The sequence below is a fragment of the Dreissena polymorpha genome, chromosome 3 (genome assembly GCF_020536995.1).
Source record: "Dreissena polymorpha isolate Duluth1 chromosome 3, UMN_Dpol_1.0, whole genome shotgun sequence".
Taxonomy (NCBI): domain Eukaryota; kingdom Metazoa; phylum Mollusca; class Bivalvia; order Myida; family Dreissenidae; genus Dreissena; species Dreissena polymorpha.
Window position 1 is genome coordinate 104,535,406 of NC_068357.1, and position 24,868 is coordinate 104,560,273.

A 24,868-nucleotide genomic window follows, 5' to 3' on the forward strand; every position below is an offset into this window, starting at 1 on the left:
TTTTGTAATATGTCAGGCAAGGCTTAGTATAATATAATGGCGAGGCTTGTCAAGCAATTATTTTATTTGTGCCGAGCCTGAAATATTCTGTTAATCATACCTATATGTCCCCATTTTAAAAGAAATAATGAAAAAAAATCACTGTGATGCTGCATTTTTGCGTGAAGGAATATGATTGTTGAGGTTTGACATGTTAATAATGTAGTCCTGAGTACTTGAGCTTTATATTTGTAAAATATGTATTTTGTTGTTTGTGTTGCTTTTTGCATGAAAATTATATTACATCTTGGTATCAAATTGTTTGTTTTCTTAAATCTGATTTTATTAGCTCGGCTGTTTTCGGAGAAAACCCGAGGTATTGTCATAGCCAGCTCGTCGTCCGACGTCCGCGTCGTGCTAAAACCTTTACATTTTGTTAAGGTTTTGAACATTGGCTCTTAAATCAAAGTGCTTCAACCTACAACTTTGAAACTTCACATGTAGCTGCACCTTGATGAGTTCTACACGCCACACCCATTTTTGGGTCACTAGGTCAAAGGTCAAGGTCACTGTGACCTCTAAAAAAAAATATTCTGACAAGCTTTCATTTATTAAAAACTGCACCCGCAGCTGAGCATGGCACTGGTTATGCGGTGCTCTTGTTTTACTTAAACTGATGACTTTATAGTTCATCCCAAGCAATATAACTTACCTCCAAACATCAACAGATACAACAACTTCCTGTTGAACTGATATAAAAAAAACATCAGGCACATTATATATAACAGATATCAATGTAGTGGTATGATAAATAACATGTCTTGGCTTAGCTAGATACTTTCTTATATTGACCCTGTTCATGTACCAGATTGGTGACAAGGTGAAGGCCGTGAGAGAGGTACAGGAGAGGCTGAACAGGATCTGGCAGGACAGGAGAGAGCACCATGAGCAGCTGTATGACCTGCACATCTTCCTGAGGGATGCACAGCAGCTACGCAACACCTGCTCCTCACAGGAGGTAACACTCTGATCAGCCTCAGGACTATATGTGCACATATCACTACTGGTACTGATGGCTTATAACATGCACAGTGATTTACGGAAAAATGTTTTTTATGCTCGCATGTAGTCGCCGCTTCGTCTGTCCGTGTGTCCGTCCGTCCGTGCACAATTTTTGTCTGGGCTATTTCTCAGCAATTAATAACCGGAATTCAATTTAACTTTATGGGAAGCTTCACTACCAAGAGGAGATGTGCATATTATCAGCCGGTTCTGGTCGGATGATTTTTCACAGAGTTATGACCCTTTGAAATTTTCCATTAACTGTGCATATAGTGCAATTCTTGTCCCCCCAACTACTGACTGGAATTCAATGAAGCTTTATGGGAAACTTAACTACCTTGAGGAGATGTGCATGTTATTTGTGGGTTCTGGTTAGATGATTTATTTAGAGAGTTATGGCCCTTTGAAATTTTTAAGTTGCTAACCATCCACCGTATTATTTTGTCCAAAGTTATGCCCCTCAAGACGTTTCCTTTTATCTGAATATATAGTGCAATATTGTGACAAAAAAACCTTTGGGGAGCATCACCCGTTTCCGACGGTTTCTTGTTTAATTATTGTAGCTAAGTTATTATTTTCATAGTAATTGAATCTTTTGATAGTAAAGGTCACTGAATATATTGATAGAGAAGATAAGTATGGGTCATTGAGTTTTTTGATAGTGTAGTTTAATAAACGTACGAGTAAAGCTCATTGAATGAATGTTGCCCTGTTGCAGGCCTACCTGAGCAGCACAGACTTTGGAACGACAGAAGACCAGGTGGAGGCCCTCATCAGGAAACATGAGGCCTTTGAGAACGTGCTAGCAGTTCAGGAAGAGAAGGTACGTGACAGCACAGAACAATGTCATGGCTGTTAGGTAGTTTTTGTGAATCGCTTGTAAACAAGCTTTGTTTGGGAGAGTGTTTTATCTATTTATACAAGAATTTAATCCTTTTTTTATGCCCCCGAAGGAGGGCATATAGTGATCGGACTGTCCGTCTGTCCGTTACAATTTGCGTTTAGGTTGCGAAAAATGCTCCTAACTTCTATGTCGCTTCAGATAGCAATTTCATATTTGGCATGCATGTGTATATGGACAAGGCCTTTCCATACGCACACAAATTTTGACCCCTGTGACCTTGAACTTGGGGTCCGCGGTTAGGTTTCAAAATCTGCGTTTAGGTTTCGCAAAAAGCTCATAACTATTATCAAGCATTTATAGAGGGCATAAGTTATCCTATGGTGACAGCTCTTGTTTTATAGTCTTTTAGATTTTCACAATAGTTGTTAACTAATTTTTGTTCAAAGTTGGAATCCCTGTTGTTTTATTGGGACATGGAAAGCAAGGGTGGGCAGATGTTTGTGCTTTACCCGTCAAGCTAGTGGTTTCCAGTCAAAAACTTTGTGTACGCATTTATCAACCATGATACAACTTTGCATATAGCAAGCTTGCATGGAAACCTAGCTTTGGATTTATAAGTGGCTAGTCAGGTACAGGTAACTTTTATGTAAAGAAGATAAATGGTTTCCCCTCCATGATTTTGTATTCGGACATTTCACTGAAACTATGTTTTGGTAGAATACAGGCCCAGCTTGGGGTCTATTGGCAACCAGGTCAAGGGCACTGGGACTTACAATAGAAAAACTGTTTCAGCTCAAATAACTTAACTTTGAATGGAAGAATGTTTCTTAAATTTTGTTTGTTCCTTGAAACATAAAAATACTGCTTAAGATTGTACAATTTTGTTTAAATTAAATTAAAGTATAGCATTGAAACCCTTGTTTTGTTGCATAGCAGTGTTTTCTTTGCTTAAAATCATGTTAATGCTTTACATTTCTATATATTAATATTTGTGAACTGTGGCTATTTCATTTAAAATGAAAGCATATTTAATTCTATACTTACTGCCTCTCTTGCACTCTGTTTGTTACAGCTTGAGAAGGTGAAGGAACATGGCAGTCAGCTTGTTGCAGAGAAGCACTTCGAGGCCCCCAAGGTGGAACATACCCTTGAAGCTATTGTCTCCAGGTAAGCTTTCACTAGGGAAAGTACTCGAGTTTGTGTGCAATATGGTTACATGTTAATGTGCAATTTTATATGGTAATCAAGAAAACATGTAACCTGAACCCAAATTCTAAAGAAGATGAAAAATACCAGAACGCTAGTGTTGTCACCAATTGTTTTCACTGTGTGTGTTCTGTGTGTCAGACAGGGGCAGGTGAGGGAACTGAGCTCACAGAGGAAGAGGAACCTTGGGGACTCCCTGCTCTATGCCCAGTTCAACAGAGATATCATAGAGGTAGGAAAGTTTTGTACTTGTGTGGGCTCTACCTTAGTCTTCATACTTATTTTCTACGGTAGCCGATCCACAAAGGTAAATAATGATCTGCATTGGTTGAATCAGATTTATTAAGGCAATTTGTCAACCTTATCATAGTTTAATTTTCACGCTCTGTTATGCATTAAAAACAGACTTCTAAAGCCATTCTCTCTCTGCCTTAGCTTCAATTGGGATATGTGGGTGGTACAGACATTTCAATATGTATCTGGTACAGGCATATGTATGTGACAACCCACTGAAGGAAAGATGCAAGTAGGTCAACTGACCGCCATAATATGACTGAAATACTGTAAACAAGCCATGTCCAATGTGTGTGTGCAGGCAGAGGGCTGGATTGACGACAAGCTGAAGGTGGCCACAGAGGACAACTTCAAGGAGGTATCAGACCTTCAGGGCAAGATGAGAAAGCTGCAGAAACACCAGGCATTCGAGGCTGAGATAGTTGCCAACACTGACAGGATACACAAGATCAAACAGGTAGGGCCAAACTGCAGTCTCAACACTTCCTTGACTTGTGATAATGTCCTGAAATTGATCATTTGTGCGATGCATTTGGAAACATGTTACAGTGTATTTTTGTTTAATTTTTTTTCTCTGGAAAGATATTGTGCAGAATTTGTGTTTTCAAATTTGCCCTGGAAAAAATCTGTGCAGAATTATTCATTAATTAACTGAAATGCGTACTATACTGTGGTAATATCTTCTTTATATACATGCCTTATTGAAAAGAAGCCCGAAACGTCATATTAATGTACAATGTTAATTCTGTGTATTGCCATGCTGCCAAAATGTGTATGCTGCATATTTAACACTCAGAATGCGGAGGCACTTAGGTCTAGCAGAAAGGATGTAAGTAACATTCTGTGATAGCCCTCTTGTCAGTAGGTGTAGCTCACATCTAGCCACACCACCAACAAACCTCTTACCATCATTGTCATGCCATTGTAAAACCTCAAATGACTTCCTATTGAAATGCATCTTTGCGTTGCCTCAACTATACCTTGTATGAATTGTACAACCAATCCATGTAGAGGGTATAATCTCTGTGAACTGTGATCTGAAGATATCTAGGCTTTACAGTTGTCCTTGTCTTTTTATGCCCCCGGATTGAATGATCAGGGGTATATTGTTTTTGGCCTGTCTGTCTGTCATTCTGTCCCAAAAATTTAACTCGTAACTTTTGTAATATTGAAGATAGCATATAGATATTTGGCATGCATGTGTATCTCATGGAGCTGCACATTTAGAGTGGTGAAAGGTCAAGGTCATCCTTCAAGGTCAATAGTCAAATATATGGCTTCAAAGAGGCACAGTAGGGGGCATTGTGTTTCACAAACACAGCTCTTGTTAAATATATAATCATGAAATAATTAGATATCAATACTTTGAAATAGCATATGGAAACTTCTCCCCCTCCCCCCATATAAAGCCTTGGATTTATGGAAATGTCTCATGTTTGGTAATTGCATCTTTATATAACTTCATGCATTTATGTCTTTAAAGCCTGCATAGATGTGGTTAACTGATTTACGTTGTATATATTTCAGCTTTAAGAAAGATTAACTTATTGAAAAAGTAAACGTGCTTCCGGGGATGGGGAGGTATAAAGCGTTGCACTTGACAGCTTGTCTGTCTATACGTCCCAAAGGTTGTGTTATAACTCTACCTAAAATCCAGTGCAGATCCACCTCAAAGTTTCACAGTAGAATGACATTAGTTGGTAGATGTAATTTAAGAAAATATGGCTGCAACAAGTTTTGATAAAATTAGGACCCTTTGTCTGTTGTTCATGTCCCAAAGCATGAAAATAATTGGTGGATCTCACTCATACTTTCAAATTTTCTTGACCTTAAAGTGTTAATAAATAAATTTTATTGCAACAAGTTTTGGCGTAATTACGGTCCTTTTTCTGTCTTTTCCACCAGGGAATATATAGTCCCAACATGTTGTGTTTTCAACCTGGCCAATTTCACGCAAACTTTGACAGCTTCATGACCGGAATATGTAGATGATAGTTCAGAATGTAATGTTGGCTCCTACTAGTCAGAGTGTTGGCCCCTTTATGTCCAGGACCATTTTTTAGATCAATTAACATTCCAGGAGAAAATATTACTGGTGTTAGGGAGGTAGATGAACAAAACTGTCAAAAAAAATGTACATTTTGTTATACAATCAAGTTGAGTACTATTGTTCTGGGCAAGATTTTGTATAAGCAGATGATAAATCTTCGTTTATATCGCTCATGCACCACAATTTGGGTCTCTTGCTCAGTTATCAAATGGATTTAAAATGGCTGATTACTGGTTGTGTATGTTTAAAATAAAAAAAAAGTTATATATCTTTAAAATAAAGTCTATTTTCGAATGGCTGTTATAAGAAATTGACGTAATTGTAGGTAGAGACATGTTGAAGGCTTAATTAGGTGGCAGTTGTGTAAAAAATGAATTGTATATTAATTGAAATCTGGAAGCTTTGCCATAAACAAACTCAGTTTGAAGTCATGACGTAAATTCCTATTTCTTTTATAATAATGTTGACAAATATAACAAGAAATATCTTTAAAAAAAAGATATATATGGCGTTGATTGGCGTTGGTGTTGGTGAAAGATAAAGAGTTATATCAATGAGATAAATACGCATGCTTTTTTTTCTGTGCAGTTCTTAGCTGCATCTCACGCAAATCAATTACAGGGTGTGGTGCCAGATTTCGTGGCTTGTTTTGCATTACTAGATATAATTGATAATATATGTATAGATACAGAAAAGATATACAACAGAAATACAAAAGAAGAATGGAAATGAAATGAAAACATACAAGTCAAGCCACATGCCAATCATCCATAGATATTAATAGTATTGGGAATCAACCCGCTCATGCATAATAAATTGGCTAATATGGTAAAATAATTATTATTATGCCCCCCTTCGAAGAAGAGGGGGTATATTGCTTTTCTCATGTCGGTCTGTCTGTCGGTCTGTCGGTCGGTCTGTCCGTCCACCAGGTGGTTGTCAGACGATAACTCAAGAACGCTTAGGCCTAGGATCATAAAACTTCATAGGTACATTGATCATGACTCACAGATGACCCCTATTGATTTTGAGGTCACTAGGTCAAAGGTCAAGGTCACTGTGACCCGAAATAGTAAAATGGTTTCCGGATGATAATTCAAGAACGCTTATGCCTAGGATCATGAAACTTCATAGGTAGATTGATCATGACTAGCAGATGACCCCTATTGATTTTCAGGTCACTAGGTCAAAGGTCAAGGTCACGGTGACCCGAAATAGTAAAACGGTTTCCGGATGATAATTCAAGAACCCTTATGCCTAGGATCATGAAACTTGATAGGTAGATTGATCATGACTAGCAGATGACCCCAATTGATTTTCAGGTCACTAGGTCAAAGGTCAAGGTCACGGTGACCCGAAATAGTAAAACGGTTTCCATATGATAATTCAAGAACCCTTATGCCTAGGATCATGAAACTTGATAGGTAGATTGATCATGACTAGCAGATGACCCCAATTGATTTTCAGGTCACTAGGTCAAAGGTGAAGGTCACGGTGACCCGAAATAGTAAAACGGTTTCCGGATGATAACTCAAGAACGCTTATGCCTAGGATCATGAAACTTGATAGGTACATTGATCATGACTGGCAGATGACCCCTATTGATTTTCAGGTCACTAGGTCAAAGGTCAAGGTCACAGTGACCCGAAATAGTAAAATGGTTTCCTGATGATAACTCAGGAAAGCTTATGGCTAGGATCATGAAACTTCATAGGTACATTGATCATGACTCGCAGATGAACCCTATTGATTTTCAGGTCACTAGGTCAAAGGTCAAGGTCACAGTGACAAAAAACATATTTACAAAATGGCTGTCACTACAACTTAGAGCCCATATGGGGGGCATGCATGTTTTACAAACAGCCCTTGTTTAATTAATAACAAATAATACTTGTTTAAAGATTTAAACTTAAGCATGTTAAGCTGTAAATTTTGATTTTTAAGCTCAAATTGGCTTATATGGTTAAATAATTATTATTTTATTAATAACAAATAATACTTGTTTAAAGATTTAAACTTAAGCATGTTAAGCTGTAAATTTTGATTTTTAAGCTCATCTATTTTTTTGAAAACAAATTATGTTGTCATCACCTGAGCGTCGGCGTCTGTGTCAGCGTCCGGTTTAGTCCATATAAACAGACTCCCAGAGCCTTTGATAATTTTTGCTATGGCGGCTTTGGGAGTCCATATGCACCCCTTCTTATACATGGGTGCAGTTCAGCGCATGGAATCTGTGCGCTTCACTAAACAGACGTCGTTCGAGACAAATTGAGGAAAATAATGAATAAACTTCATAAACATGTTAAATTTACCTGAATGGCAACCTAAGGATGTTATCCTTTGCATGCACCCTATAAAAACACGACGATGTTTCAACACACTTTTCTCGCTGACATGTTTATGTTTAAATTTGAAACAGTGTATTCCATATTGAATACCACATCGTTATCGACTTTATAGGCTGGAGCACATAACCCGACATGCAAAATGTTGGTGTACTGCGACCTAACCAATATTGGGTCAATTTTCCCATATGGCGGAAACAGCGTACAAAACAAAACCAAAGTCAATAAAAATCAATTATTTATTGCTTTAATGGTACCATTTGGATGAGTTGGTGGTTTAAATTGGTAAACTTTAATAAGTAGTTGCAGTTTCAGTGTTTCTTAACCCTTGCATTGTTGATAACATTTTGCACCCATGGACAAGAGAGAGCGCATTGCAACTCTAAGCAGCCCATTGGGCTATAAAGCTTGATGTTGAATTATTGCAACTAAATCCGGTTAAGTTTTGTGTTCAGGTCCACTTTTTAGCTCACCTGTCACGAAGTGACATGGTGAGCTTATGTGACCGTGTGATGTCTGGCGTCCGTATATGTGTACGTGTGTGTGTGCATGCGTGTGTCCGTCAACAATTTGTGTGTGTAGACTGTAGAGGTCACAGTTTTCATCCAATCTTTATGAAATTTGGTCAGAATGTTTATCTTGATGAAATCTGGGTTGGGATTGTATTTGGGTCATCTGGGGTCAAAAACTAGGTCACTAGGTCAAAAACTAGGTCAAATAATAGAACAACCTTGTGTAGACAGTAGAGGTCACAGTTTTCATCCAATCTTTATGAAATTTGGTCAGAATATTTATCTTGATGAAATCTGGGTTGGGATTGTATTTGGGTCATCTGGGGTCAAAAACTAGGTCACTAGGTCAAATAATAGAAAAACCTTGTGTAGACAGTAGAGGTCACAGTTTTCATCCAATCTTTATGAAATTTGGTCGGAACGTTTATCTTGATAAAATCTGGGTTGGGATTGTATTTGGGTCATCTGGGGTCAAAAACTAGGTCACTAGGTCAAAAACTAGGTCAAATAATAGAAAAACCTTGTGTAGACAGTAGAGGTCACAGTTTTCATCCAATCTTTATGAAATTTGGTCAGAATGTTTATCTTGATGAAATCTGGGTTGGGATGGATCATCTGAGTTAAAAAACTAGGTCACTAGGTCAAAAACTAGGTCAACATGTCAAAAACTAGGTCACTAGGTCAAATAATAGAAAAACCTTGTAAGACAATAGAGGTCACAGTTTTCATCCAATCTTTATGAAATTTGGTCAGAATGTTTTCTTGATGAAATCTGGGTTGGGATTGTATTTGGGTCATCTGGGGTCAAAAACTAGGTCACTAGGTCAAATAATAGAAAAACCTTGTGTAGACAATAGAGGTCACAGTTTTCATCCAATCTTTATAAAATTTGATCAGAATGTTTATCTTGATGAAATCTGGGTTGGGATTGTATTTGGGTCACCTGGGGTCAAAAACTAGGTCACTAGGTCAAATAATAGAAAAACCTTGTGTAGACAATAGTGGTCACAGTTTTCGTCTAATCTTTATGAAATTTGATCAGAATGTTTATCTTGATGAAATCTGGGTTGCGATTGTATTTGTTAGTCAGGTGAGCGATTCAGGGCCATCATGGCCCTCTTGTCTCATAAAGTATCAAAGCTATTGCATTCAAACATGGCACACTTACTTAATGACATGAGGGGACTGGGTAGGCGAAGTTAGAAAACTCTGGCTGGCATTTTGACAGAATAATGTGCCCTTTTTATACTTAGAAAAATTAAAATTTGGTTAAGTTTTGTGTTTAGTTCCACTTTATTCCTAAAGTATCAAAGTTATTGCTTTCATACTTGCAGCACTTACTAAATATCATAAGGGTACTGTGCAGGCAAAGTTATGTAACTCTGACTGGCATTTTGACAGAATTATGGCCCCTTTTAAACTTATAAAATTGAAAATTTGGTAAAGTTTTGTGTTTAGGTCCACTTTATTCCTAAAGTATTAAAGCTATCGCTGTCATACTTGCAACACTTACTAACTATCAAAAGGGGACTGTGCAGGCAAAGTAATGTAACTCTGACTAACATTTTCACAGAATTATGGCCCCTTTAATAGTTAGAAAATTGAAAATTTGGTTAAGTTTTGTGTTTAGGTCCACGCTATTCTTAAAGTATCAAAGCTGTTGCGTTCATACTTGCAACACTTACAAACTATCATAAGGGAACTGTGCAGGCAAAGTTATGTAACTCTGATTGGCATTTTGACAGAATTATGGCCATTTTTTGACTAAGTAACTTTGAATATTTGGTTAAATTTTGTGTTTAGATCCACTTTACTTCTAAAGTATCAAGGAAAAATTGAATTCGACCATGACCTTCGAATGACCTTGACTCAAGGTCAAAGTATTAAATTTTGCTAAAATTGCCATAACTTCTTTATTAATGATCAGATTTGATTCATACTTCGACAAAACTACACTTACTTGACAAACCACAATAGACTCCACGCAAACCATCCATATATAATGCCCCATCCCCGAATCCCCAACCCAAACATTTTTTTTTTCCTTTCTTCCCCATTTTTCTTTCCCCATAAACCCCCCCCCCCCCCCTCCCCCAATATTTTTTTTTATATAATTTTTGAAACATGAGTTTAAAAAACAACTACACACAAATATTTATTTTTAGCTCGGAAGAAAACCCGAGGTATTGTCATAGCCAGCTCGTGGTGTCCGTCCTCGTGTCGTCCGAGTCTTGCTAAAACCTTCACATTTTGTCAAGGTTTTGAACATTGGCTCTAAAATCAAAGTGCTTTAACCTACAACTTTGAAACTTCCTATGTAGCTGCACCTTGATTAGTTCTACGTGCCACACCCATTTTGGGGTCACTAGGTCAAAGGTCAAGGTGATCACTATGACCTCTAAAAAAAAAAAAAAAACTGACAAGCTTTTATTTATTGAAAACTGCACCCGCAGCCGAGCGTGGCACCCGTTATGCGGTGCTCTTGTTATTATTTTATTATGCTCCCCCCAAATTTATTTTCGGGGGAGCATATAGTCGCTGCTTCGTCTGTCCGTCCGTGTGTCCGTCCGTGCACAATTTTTGTCCGGGCTATTTCTCAGCAACTAACAGAAATTCAATGAAACTTTATGGGAAGCTTCACTACCAAGAGGAGATGTGCATATTATCAGCGGGTTCTGGTCGGTTGATTTTTCACAGAGTTATGGCCCTTTGAAATTTTCTATAAAAAAATGATTGTCCCCCAAACTACTGTGCCCTCAAGACGTTTCCTTTTATCTGAATATATAGTGCAATATTGTGACAAAAAAACCTTTGGAGAGCATTGCCCGTCTCTGACGGTTTCTTGTTTTTGCGAGTGCACAGAATGCAATATGGTAGTAATTACTAAATATGAGAACATAGCCTTTAAAGGGGCCTTTTCAGGTTTTGGTAAATTGACAAAATTAAAAAAAAATATTTCAGATTCGCAAATATTCGTTTTAGTTATGATATTTGTGAGGAAATAGTAATACTGAACACTTACCATGCTCTAAAATATCAAATAACTACGCCAAGGACGGTCCCATGCCTGCGCTGAAAAAGGAGGAGGGTTGGGCGTAGGGCTAGCTAGCTACCCTACCCTGTTGAAACCTTATTGCTACAGAAATGCCAAACAGAATAACAACAGACATCACGGACCTGGGAGAAGGTGGACCTCCAGCTGGAGGACGTATGACGCTGGACGGTGAAAGCCAGTGTCAACTGGAAGCCATCAGGCTGAAGACCATCATCTCCACCAGGACCACTACCACCATGGGTACATGGAATGTCCGAACCATGTATGAGACCGGGAAGACAGGACAAGTGGCCTCAGAGATGAGGAAGTTCAACCTCACCATCCTAGGGATCAGTGAATCAAGATGGACTGGCTCTGGGCAGAAGCGACTGACTTCCGGTGAGTTACTGTTGTTCTCGGGGCATGAGCAGGAAGATGCAGCACACACCCAGGGAGTAGCCTTGATGCTTTCCAAGTCGGCACAGAGAGCGCTCATTGGGTGGGAGGCACACGGACTTCGGATCATGACAGCCTCTTTCCTTACAAAGAAGAAGAGGATCAACATGGACATAATCCAGTGCTACGCCCCAACAAACAACAGTACAGAGGATGAGAAGGACAACTTCTACAATAGACTGTCAACCATCATACAAGACAGACCAAAGAGAAACATCATTATTCCAATGGGTGACTTCAACGCCAAGATCGGCAGTGACAACCGAGGATATGAGGAGATCATGGGAAAGCAAGGGTTAGGCGAGATGAACGACAACGGGGAGAGATTCGCCGACCTGTGCGCCACAAGTAACCTGGTCATTGGAGGAAGTGTTTTCCACCACAGAAGGATACACAAGGCAACTTGGGTGTCACCAGACCTGTCAACGGAAAACCAGATTGACCACTTGTGCATGGTAAGGAGTTTTCATCGCTCTCATCAGGATGTACGTGTCAAGCGAGGAGCAGACGTGGCTTCGGACCATCATCTCCTTGTTGCCCCATTGAAACTAAAGCTGAAGAAGAGTTGGACAGGGGGGCCCAACTAACGCCAACGGTACAATACTGCCACTCTGAAAGACACCTGGAATCAAGATGAGTTCAAGGTCACTCTCTCCAACAAGTTCCAGGTCCAAGAGGAGCTGCTTGAAGAAGGGACGATAGAGCAGAAGTGGCAGAACGTGAAAGAAGCAGTGACTTCAACATGCCAAGAAGTACTGGGCCCCAAGTCTTACAACCACAAGGAGTAGATGTCAGCAGAGACGCTTCAGAAAGTTGAGGAAAGACGAGAAAAGAAGGCAAGTGTAAACAACAGCAGAACACGAGCCACAAAAGTGAAAGCACAAGAAGAAAACACCGAAGCAAATAGGAGCGTCAAGCGAAGTATCAGAGAAGACAAGAGGAACTACCTAGAGACGCTTGCAACAGAGGCGGAAGAGGCAGCCTATCAGAACAGAACTAAAGATCTGTACTCCATCACAAAGAGATAAGCAGGGAAGTTTGCCAAGCCAGAGAGGCCAGTAAGGGACAAAAATGTTGGAGTAATACCAGATGATGAAGGGCAGAAGAAGAGGTGGATTGAGCACTTCCAGGAGCTACTCAACAGGCCAGCCCCTGTGAACCCACGGGAGATTCTGCCAGCTACAAGCGATCTGCCAATCAAGTGCTGCACTCCCACAAAGGAAGATATCAGCAGCGCCATCAAACAATTGAATGGCAAATCTGCAGGACCTGACAGCATACCGGCAGAAGCGCTTAAGGCTGACGTGGAGACCAGTATGGACCTACTACACCCGCTCTTCAGCAAGATATGGGAAGAAGAAGAAATCCCAACAGAGTGGAAAGAGGGTTACCTCATCAAGCTTCCCAAGAAAGGCAACCTCAGTTCCTGCTCCAACTACCGAGGAATCATGCTGTTGTCCATCCCAGGAAAGGTGTTCAATCGCATCCTACTGAACCGAATGAAAGACGCAGTAGACCCGCATCTCCGTGACCAACAAGCAGGCTTCTGAAAGGAGAGATCACTCTCGGATCAGATCGCAACCCTGCGCATCATTCTGGAACAATCCCTGGAGTGGAATTCGCCGTTGTATGTCAACTTTATTGACTATGAAAAGGCGTTCGACAGCGTTGACCGGGAGTCCCTCTGGAGACTTCTGAGACACTATGGAGTGCCAGAAAAGATCACCAACATCATCAAGAAGTCTTATGAGGGAATGACCTGCAGAATTGTTCACGGCAGACAGCTCACGGATGCCTTTGAAGTGAGAACTGGTGTGAGGCAAGGCTGTTTACTCTCACCTTTCCTGTTCCTGCTGGCCATAGACTGGGTTATGAAGACATCAACTGAGCAGAAGCGCAATGGAATTCAGTGGACACTCTGGGAACAGTTGGAAGACCTCGACTTTGCCGATGATTTGGCTTTTCTCTCCCACACCCAACAACAGATGCAGGAAAAGACAAACATGGTAGCAGACAACTCAGCTAGACTGGGCCTCACCATCAACAAAGGGAAGAGCAAGGTGTTCAGGACCAACACATCCAACAACACACCCATCACAGTCCAAGGCGAGGCGCAGGAGGAGGTGGACAGCTTCACCTATCTCTGCAGCATTCTGGACAACCAAGGAGGAACGGATGCAGATGTCAGAACCTGCATCGGTAAAGCACGAGCAGCCTTCCATCAGCTGAAGAACATCTGGGGATCCAGCGTAATTGGCATCAACACCAAGATTAGGCTCTTCAATACCATCGTGAAGCCGCTACTCCTCTATGGAGCAGAGACCTGGAGAACCACTGTCGCCACCATAAAGAAAATACAGGTCTTCATCAACACCTGCCTCAGGAAGATCCTCAAGATCCGCTGGCCTGACAAGATCTCCAACGAAGAATTATGGAGAAGAACAAACCAGCAGCCAGTTGAAGAAGACATCCTTCAGAGACGTTGGAGGTGGATAGGCCACACCCTTCACAAGCCTGCATCCAATACGACAAGGCAATCCCTCACATGGAACCCCCAAGGGAAAAGGAAGAGAGGGCGGCCTAGAAACACCTGGCGCCGTGACCTGGATGCAGATGCTAAGCAGATGGGCCAAATATTGGGGCAGCTTGAGAGACTCGCCCAGAACCGAGACGCCTGGAGGAAGCTGGTTGGCGGCCTATGTCCCAGATGGGACCACAGGCGAAGATGAAAATATCCATTATATGCGTCTTTTGACAATTTGAAAACCTAAAAATGATCAAGCGTTGCAACGCGAAACGAATGAATTATTTGGAAAGTTCTGTTGTTGTCATTTTAATTTGGGAAACTACAAGGCAAGGTAAAAAATACATCCGCTTATAGCATGAGCACGGATGGTCTAGTGGTCTAAGCGGGAGACTTTTAACTCCAGGACTCCTGGGGTCAGTGGTTTAAGCCCTGTTGAGGGTTACTTTTTTTCTCCTTTTTTTAAATTGTATTATTGTTTTTTTCTACTGGAGATTTTTAGGTCCAAGTATAAATTTATCAAAATCAAGCATTTAATGACAAGCTTCAATACATGCCAAATTCTGTTAAAAGGCCCCTTTAAGTACAAACGCTCTGGCGCTGACAATCTTCTAAATATAAAGGGGCACACACAAACTGTACTGATGTCGAGAGTTGATTGTAAAACTGGTGTACATGTGTATAGCTCAAGCCTTTTCAATTGAGATAAAATTGACATGCTGACCGCGCTGTTAACATTGTTGCAAAACGAACTTGGGTATCCCTTTTATACCCTAAACTTAATTAATTGAATTACATATTAATTTCAAATTGATAACTGTTTGTATTTTGCGCGTTATATATTTCGTTAAGGTTCTGGCCAAATTTTAAAGATCAGCTCAGGTGAAAAGCTGGTTTAAACAGCTATGCTGAAGAAAAAGTTATTTTATTGTGTAATAATTATCCAAACATATCATGAGTGTCTGTGACACACTTCTAGTTTGAAAACATTTTTTTAACAATGACTGCCCCTCTATACCTCTTTTGATGATAAGTACTGTTTACAATCAAATGCACATCAATTTTATCCATTAACCTTAATGTTTGAATTATTCATAACATACAATGAACTAGTCAGTAAGATGGTAATTATTTTTAGAAGACTTTTAGTTGTTAGAATTGCTCAGAGTGAAGTCTATATGACTTGCAATTGCTTGTATTGGTTATAGAATGCAAGGTTTCACAGATCACATTCAACCAAACTTTTTCCAACTGGAAGCTTTTTGTAATGCATGTTCTTGAAAACTCATCCTAGAAAGGTTACAGACTGCTACAAGAATGCATTTGCTCTTAACTAATAGGATTCTTAGTTTTGGGGCTGATGCATGTACTGTAAAAAATAGATCTTACAATGTACTAGTATGTATTTACAGATATTAATGATGTAGTTGGTGTGTCAAGAATTAAGTTTTTAGATTAATATTTTATCAACCTGGTTTTCAGAAGGAAAAAACTGGTAATTAGATTGGTGAATGTTGGCGGGCGGGCAGGCGGAACAATATTTCCGAGCCAAACTCCTTCATTTCTCAATGGATTTCAATGAAACTTTCACAAAATGATTGTCACCAAGTGCCCTGGCACATATTGTCGGGATTTTATGATTTAGTCGAAATCAAGGTCGCCACGACTAAAAAAAGATTGAATTTGACACAAGGGGGGGAACAATCAGTAACAATTCACATTTTGAATTGTATTCGTTTATCAGACTTTTTTTTACTAATTGAAAACCTGGTTTTGTGACAATTGTCCCTTGTTATCCCTTGCCAAAAGCAGAGGGCTATAGAATTGGCGTTGGCCGTCAGTCTGTCAGTGTGTCCGTCTGTCTGTCACAAAACTTTTTAGGGCCATATCTGAGAAACTATACAAGATATCGACATGAAACTTCATAGGTGTATAGATATCAATGAGGAAAAGTGTTATGCACAAGAACCATAACCCAGCACTTTCTTTAATAAGAGTTATTGCTCTTTGTGTTTTTAGCTCTACTGGCCGAAGGCCGGAAGAGCTTATGTCATGGCGTGGTTTCCGTTGTCCGTCCGTCCGTCCGTGCGTTAGACTTTTCTTGTTTACACGATAAAGTCCACAGTTTTCATCTGATTCTTTTCAAACTTGTTCAGTTTCTTTATATTAATGAGGACTCGAACCCTATTGAAAACCCTATTGAAAATGGGTTACATCAGAGTAAAGAGTTCAGAATTATCTCCCCTTGAATTTGAGAAAATTGTGAAATAAGGCTTGTTTACGCAATAAAGTCCACAGTTTTCATCCAATTATTTCCCAACTTGCACAGTGTCTTTATCTGAATGATGAGCCAAACCCTATTGAAAATGAGCAATATCGGAGTTATAAGTCCAGAATTATCTCCCCTTGAATTTGAGAACAAAATGAAAATTCAGTTTTTTTATGTGATAAAGTCCAGAATTTACATCCAATTCTTGGCAAACTTGCACAGTGTCTTTGTATCAATGAGGACTCAAACCCTTTTTTAAAAAGAGCAATATCGAAGCAATAAGTCCAGAATGACTTCCCCTTGAATATGAGACAATTTTGAAATCCCGCTTGTTTACGCAATTAATTCCACAGTTTTCATCCAATTATTTCCTATTGAATATGAGCAGTATCGGAGAAATAAGTACACAATAATCTCCCCTTGAATTTGAGAAAATTCTCCTTGTTTGCGCGATTAAGTACACAGTTTCCATCTTATTCTTTCCAAACTTGCACAGTGTTTATAGCAGTAGAGCGATTCAGGCCCTCAGGGCCTCTTGTTTTATGATGCAACTTTTAAGGGCTATATCTCAGATACCATGCAAGACTTAAACATAAAACTTCATGGGTGCATTGATATAAATGAGGAGAAGTGCCATGCTTTAGAACCATACATCTTCACTTTCTTAAATAAGAGTTATTGCCCTTTGTTGTTTTTGTATGATGTAACTTTTCAAGGCTCTTTGTCAGATACGGTACAAGATTTCAACATGAAATTTCATTGGTGTATAGATATAAATCTTCAATTTATATAAACAATTATTTTTATGATTATACTGTTTATTAAGATTTGAACCAACAAAATTTATTGGGTGGGGGATAAACATTCAACAAATTGATTGTATGTTTTACTAATTTTTTATTTTTTTAGGGTAAACATTAATACATAGCCCTTTTTTCAAGAAATCACTCTACTTTTTCCTTTCCTTGTTCGAATTTAATTTAACCTGCAATTTTGTAATTTTTGTTTATTTTGAATGGATTTAATAGATCACTTGTGTTAAAAATATTTTGCAGGGATAAATAATTTGTATTTATCAAATTGACTTTTTTGTTCACAAAATGTTTTAAAGTATTATTTAAAAAAAGGAACTCAAATTTCAGTACCTTTACAATAAAAAAACCTTGTGTTTGCAGCTGGGTGACAGCCTGGTACAGAAGCGTCACGTGGCGTCAGATGATATACGTCAGGTTGTGACCCGGCTGATGTCCAAGTGGCGGGAGCTGCTGCAGGCCTCTGAGGACCGTGGCAAGGGCCTAGGGGAGGTCAAGGACATTCTCCAGTTCAACGAGCAGGTTGACAAAGTGCAGGACTGGATACGAGAGAAGGTAGGCAAATGGCTTGCATCATGTACATACTGACAGTGATTGCACTATGATAATGTGTAGTAAATACTGTTTGTATTTATTTCATTACTGTCCAGTTGACATTAAATAATGAGAAAATATTTTTATAAGATGCATATCTTTTGACATTAGGTATTTCTGTTTGTTAGGTCATTCATAGTTTTTGCATGCCATTATCTGACAACAAGAAATTGAGAATGTATTTTGAAAGGCTCATGTATGAAACTCAGTTCTGATCACAATAAGGACTGCTTATAGTCTTAGTAGACCATTGAAATCAAAATAACTGCACGTAAGATTTGGACTTGCAATAACAATGTCCTTTTTTAGAAAAAAATTTAATAGCTTAATTACGTTACCTGATATCAAATGCTATTTACTCCGATAGGATCGTAATTTATCCGGAATTTTTCGTCCAAGGACTCCCACACTTTTCAGAAACCCGTCTAGTAGGACAGAGCGGTCACATTTAGTGCCGTGTAGCCGAACAACCAAAACGGGACAATACCCATAATTCACTCTTAATCCGGATGGCGATATACAAAGGCCGACATTTTGTTATAAACTTAATTGTTGCTTCTGTTTCGCTGGATTCTTCTGTTTAACAGAATAGAGAAGTTTTTGTATTGCGTTAAAACATTCTCCATATATATATGAGCGTGGATGGTCGAGTGGTATAGGCGGAAGGCTTTTAACGGGCGATGCCCTTTGGATTGGCCACGGATCCACGAGTTTTCACCAAACTCATGGCCGCAGTGAGCGCACACCTCCGATTACACGGGGTTCAACTGCTTCAGTATTTCGACGATTGGTTCTTACTCCAGCTCGATCGTCAACTGCTTCTGCTACACCTAGAGTTCTCTTGAAAGGAGCTCCTCTCTTTAGGACTCCTTCTCAATGTAGCCAAGTCAGACCTCATTCCCTCTCAGGATTTCATATTCGTGGGAATGAATTTTCTGACCCACATCAATCGGGTCAGGGTCTCACCGCAACGTATATCAGACCTCCTTTTGAAGGTCAGATGGGTGCTGTCCCAATCTCATATCACAGCTCAAGATTTCCTCTCACTCAACGGTATCCTGAGCTCTGTAGCAGACTTCGTGCAGTTGGGACGTCTCTTCCTACGTCCTCTTCAGCACTATCTCTCAGCTCGATGGAAATGGTCTCCAGACAATCTGCTTACACAGATTCCCATCCTTCCGTCCTTAGTCCCCCACCTTCAATGGTGGCTAGACGAGGAGACCCTGTTGGCAGGAGTACCGCTTCTTCCCCCGCAACCGTCTTTACATCTCATAACGGATGCGAGCATGGAAGGTTGGGGCGCTCACCTGGAACCCCGCAGCCTGACATTATCAGGATTGTGGTCTCCTCAGGAGTCTCTCCTGCACATAAACAATCTCGAAATGCGAGCAGTCTTTCTAGCTGTTTCTTAATTCCAATCACATCTTCGGGACTCCTGTGTGATGGTATCGACAGACAACACATCAGTCGTGGCTTACATCCAGAAACAGGGCGGGACACACTCTCACTCCCTGTATCTGGATACAATGAAATTACTTGTTCTTTGCAAGAGCCTAAACGTCTCTCTCTTGTCCAAACACATACCAGGTCGTCTCAACGCCCTGGCGGACGGTTTGTCTCGCAAACACCAGTTACTTCCATCGGAGTGGACACTTCATCAGGAAGTGGCCAATCAGATATTCCTCACATTCGGTTATCCACTGGTCGACCTGTTTGCGACCAGAGACAACCACAGACTTCCTCTGTATGTGAGTCCAGTGTACGAACCAGCAGCGTGGGCGGTAGACGCGCTTTCGTTCGATTGGGATCAACTGGACGCTTACGCTTATCCCCCACCCATTCTAATTCCCCAAGTCTTAGGGAAAATCAGGGCGAGCTCTTGCCGGATCCTCCTGATAGCCCCTTGGTGGCCCAGGAGATCCTGGTTCAACGACCTTCTCGGTCTCCTGTGCGAATTTCCCAGGGAACTCCCGCACAGGTCAGATCTCCTATCTCAGAGAGGCAGACTTCACATGGATCCAGACATGTTCCACTTACACGTCTGGACGTTATCAGGCAATCCCTGCAGAAGAAACGCTTTTCTGTCAGGGCTTCAACGCTCGTTGCCTCTGCAAGGAGAAAGTCCACCAGAGCAGTCTATGATGCTCGCTGGAAACTCTTCTCTGATTGGTGTGTTCGAGGGAAAATTGATCCCCTCAATCCCTCTGCTAGACGCATAGCAGATTTTCTAATCTATCTCTTTGATGATAAGAAACTTTCTCTTAGCTCCATCAAAGGATACAGATCTGTGCTTTCGCATACCTTGGCTTTTCGTAAGTCATCACAAGTCTGTGCTGACCCAGCCATTTCGGAACTGATCCGAGCCATGGAACTTAAACGTCCTGTGTCTCGTTCTCTTACCCCCAAATGGGATTTGGCTTGTGTTCTTGGATCGCTTATTAAAGCTCCCTATGAACCCCTTAATCAGGCTTCTTTACAGTTCCTAACCTGGAAGACCGTTTTCCTTCTTACCATGGCTTCATCCAAACCTAGAAGTGAAATTCATGCTCTTTCTATCGAAGAAAGCCATCTTCGTTTTGATTCCTCCGATGGCTCTGTCACCTTGTTGTGTCAGCCAGGATTCCTTGCTAAAAATCAACTCCCCTCTATGGCTTCTAAACCCTTCAAGGTCCCAAGTCTTTCTAGAACTTGTGGTAATGAAGATGAAGATAGACTCCTCTGCCCTGTCAGGTCTTTGAAGTTCTATCTTAGTAGAGTTAAGTCTATTCGAGGTTCTCGTAAGAGACTCTTCATTCCCTTAAAAGGGGGGGGCGATGTGTCTGCGGCTTCTATTTCCCGTTGGGTAGCCTCGACTATAATAAGGGCTTACTCTTCGCTTTCTTCAAGGGATTCATCCCTTTTTAAGATTAGACCGCATGAATTACGAGCAATGTCGGCTTTGTGGGCATATATTAATCATACCCCACTCTCTGACGTGCTTCAAGCTGCTTTCTGGAGGAATCAGACTACTTTTTCATCTTTTTATCTTCGTTCTCTGGAGTGCCAACAGGACAACTTGTATTTGTTGGGCCCCCTTGTGGTTGCACAAACGGTAGTATCTTCTACGGCATAGGTATATTACGCCTATCCGTGAATTAAGTTAATACCGTAATAACGAAGATTAGCTGAGAACCCGAGATATGGGTTCCGCTGTGATGGGGAGATTTTCGCGAACCTTCCCGCCTCAGCTGCAAATTCAGCATATGATATCAGGTAACGTAATTAAGCTATTAAAACAAATTTTTTCTAGTAAAATTCATTTTAATAAGTAATTACTTACCTGATATCAGTAAGTCCCACCTCCCACCCCGCTCTTCGTCTAATATTTCATATTTTTTATTGGAATAAGAGTGGATTATGGGTATTGTCCCGTTTTGGTTGTGCGGCTACACGGCACTAAATGTGACCGCTCTGTCCTACTAGACGGGTTTCTGAAAAGTGTGGGATTCCTCGGACGAAAAATTCCGGATAAATTACGATCCTATCGGAGTAAATAGCATAGGATATCAGGTAAGTAATTACTAATTAAAATGAATTTTACTAGAAAAATTTGTTTTAAGCATTTATGTGCCTTGTGTTTGTAGGAGGCATTGATCAATGCAGGGGACCTTGGCCGCGACTATGAACACTGCCTGGAGCTGCAGAAAAAAGCCAACGACCACGAGTCAGCGGTGAGTGAGACCACAAATGCTAGGGGTCATGTTAACAATCATGGTCATTGTGTAGTTGGCAGCTAAAAGTTGCTAATCCATCTTAACTTGCTCCAGGTAATTTGCCTTGACAAAAGTGGAAATACATATAAACCAATTACACAAAATTCTTAAATTGATGTTTAATTTGTTTTAAATATATCAAAATGATTTATTATTAATTGGTTTCTTAAAAAGGCTAGCTAATTTGGCATAGTACTTGATTACACATTCAAAGGTCCCAGATTTGATTCCATGTTTAGCCACATAATTAGTGTGGTGATTGATGATGATATTTTATGGCCAAATAGATTATCCAGAGTATTCCTTAATACTCAATATTATATTTAAAATGTTAAGAAACAAGTCCTTTTATTTAACAAGTATTATATGCTATATATATTAAATATTCTATAGTATATGGGTATTGGGAAGATTGATGTTAACATTAATTCTGTTTTCTATTGCTTTTGCCTAATTCAGCACATGGTGAGTACATCTTTCCTTCACCACTTCATATCTGGACTTCCTTTTTTACCATTGATAAAACCATAAAACATGTATGCAGTCATTAAAAGATGAACATTTAGTTGCTTTTCAAATGGTTTTCGTACTATTAGTTATTAAAAACTAGGGATGGCATTGAATACCAATATCGGTATTCGAATGTTCGCAAATTCATTCAATCGAATATTCGAATATTCGCATAAAACGACTGGATTGATTTGACCTTGTTATGTGTTAATTTCCATTGGTTTGTAAGTTATATCCGTTTGCTAAATACGAGACTGTTTATTAACGTTGCTATCGAATGATTGTATCGCTGTCGACTAATACTATGACCGATACTGTGATCGGGCACAAATAGAATGAAAAACATCGTGCCATAGAATTTTTTTGAATGATTCCACAGATTTGTAGCAGACCGCGCATATGTAAAACTAAGTTTACACACATTTCACGTTGCGGTCTTCTTATCCACAGACCGTATAAAGTATTCCATACTGCAGAAGGGGCTGGTGGGATTTTCAGATTTGAATTATGATTCCTTGATGATTGTTTAATTTATATCATCTGTTACTTTTGAGTAATTCACATATTTAAATGTCTGTTCAAACTGTGATCACAAAAACTCAATTACTATTCGCAAGTAAATTGAAGCCCTTAATTGGTACCTTATTGACAAACAACGGTTGGGGCCCTGTCTTATAGTAAGTATATTGCATTGCGCGATTTGAGTAATTCACACATTTTAATGGCTGTACATACTGTTATCACAAAACTTAATTATTATTCGCCAGTCAATTGAAACCGTTAATTGGCACCCCATTGGCAAAAAACAGTCGGGGTCTTTCTTAGAGCGTGTATATTGCATTGCGCAATCAACACTGATACTGACCACGTAATCAGTTTGACACGAAGAACGTCACGTCAAACATGTTACTCCCAGGTGATTTCGGTTGCTTTTTAGTCAGCGGTTCGCAGGTCATTAAATATTGGTGAAATTACGTTTGGAAAAAAATGCGAATATCATTTTTATTATTCGAATGCTGACCATTCAATCGAATATTCGAATAATTTAGCCATCCCTATTAAAAACCTTCACTTTGTCAATCCAAGAGCATTTCCATCATAAATCACTTATTTGGAATTTCTCTTGACCTTTTTCTTTTTCTTGATTTTAAATGTTAGAAAAATGCTGACCAAGTTCTTACATGGAAAGTGTTGTTATTTTCCTTGGCTCTTCTCAGGTTCGACTGTACATGCTTCTCATGGGACGTCAAACAAGATGGTGTTACAAATCTGGAATAAGCATTCTCCATATGAGATGCCAATCAAGATTGTCTTTCAAATGTTGTATAAACGTGCTTCTTATGGAAGCCATGCAAGATTGTCTTTCAAATCTTGTATATACATGGTTCTAATGGATGGCAAGCAAGACTATGTTACAAAACTGTTATATACATGCTTCAAACGAGATGTCTAGTAAGATTGTTATACAAATCTTGTATGAACAGGTTTCTTTTGGGCTGTTTGGCAAGACTGTGCTACTAATATTGTATGCACATGCTTGTTATATTATATTAAGCAAGATTATGTTACAAACCATGTTTAAACATGCTTTTTTAAATGTCATATTAAGAAAGATTGTGCTACAAGTCTTGTATTTACATTGTTCTAATGTGATGACAAGCATACAACTTTCTATAACATCAAAGATTAATTGTTGTCCCTCAGCCATTGTCCTTTTCATTGTTTGTTGGTGTTTACTGTTCTATTATTTAGAACTTTTTGTGTATTGTTGTTTCTATGTTAGCTTGCTAGTCATTATACCAATGTAACCTGAATAAAACCCTCAAGTGTTGACACTGTACATGGACTTGGACACCAATAACATAATAATTATTGTCAAGGCCCATTATTATTATGGCCCATGTTGTCTGGTGGAAACTATTGGTATAAAATAGTGAACTGGGTCTTGGTGAGTGATATCGAGTGTATCGCTATATTCACTATATTTGCATAGTGAAAGTGCAGCCAGAGCAAACTGTGGGAATAATTGTAGGCTAAATAAGTTGGTTAAATGTTGCAAATTATACGCCCACTACCAATATTTGTGTGCCTAGGAGGGGTATTAATGACAGTCAGTGATAGATCTTGTTTCATTACTGTGCAGCTAGGTTACTTTTCCCCATCATTAAAATACTATGAACACATTTTTTTCAATCAACAATTTTCAGCAGCCATACTTGTAAATAATATTAGGTCAACTGTCAACTCCATTGAAAATAAAAAAAATAATTCAATAAATGCTAATATAGTGTTAGTTCTTACAAAGAAAAAAATGAGGATTATTTCACTAAGGTTAATTAACTGTTTGTAAAAAAATTAAATAGAATGTGTGCATGTTTGACAGCCATTTGTATGTTATGAAGTGTAGTGAACTGGTTTATTTAGTGCAGAGAAATCACTCAATATGGCTTGTATATCAATACTACGCTTGATAATAACCAAATCTTCACTATTAGTCAAATATAAGTAGAGTTTTTTTGCTTTATTTTCTTTAGGAATATGTCCTTTAGAAAAGTTTTTGCTCATTAAATTGTTAAAGGTTAGTGAACAGGGACTTTGTTTTAATAATTTTGAATGTTTACACAG

The 24,868-nt window shown here is 39.3% G+C and overlaps 1 protein-coding gene across 9 annotated transcripts in view; it reads left to right on the forward strand.

Moving 5' to 3' along the window:
• The window catches only part of LOC127870809 (spectrin beta chain-like), a 238,232-nt gene that overhangs the window by 131,802 nt on the left and 81,562 nt on the right, over positions 1-24,868 (forward strand). For 7 of the 9 annotated variants that reach the window (XM_052413328.1, XM_052413321.1, XM_052413325.1 and 4 more), the window contains exons 45-52: positions 848-997; positions 1,760-1,864; positions 2,958-3,052; positions 3,233-3,323; positions 3,687-3,842; positions 4,182-4,214; positions 17,751-17,942; positions 21,605-21,691. In XM_052413328.1, coding sequence (XP_052269288.1) covers positions 848-997; positions 1,760-1,864; positions 2,958-3,052; positions 3,233-3,323; positions 3,687-3,842; positions 4,182-4,214; positions 17,751-17,942; positions 21,605-21,691 — 909 coding nt within the window. The remainder of the gene's footprint in view (positions 1-847; positions 998-1,759; positions 1,865-2,957; positions 3,053-3,232; positions 3,324-3,686; positions 3,843-4,181; positions 4,215-17,750; positions 17,943-21,604; positions 21,692-24,868) is intronic. The other 2 variants (XM_052413327.1, XM_052413329.1) reach the window with 1 other exon arrangement.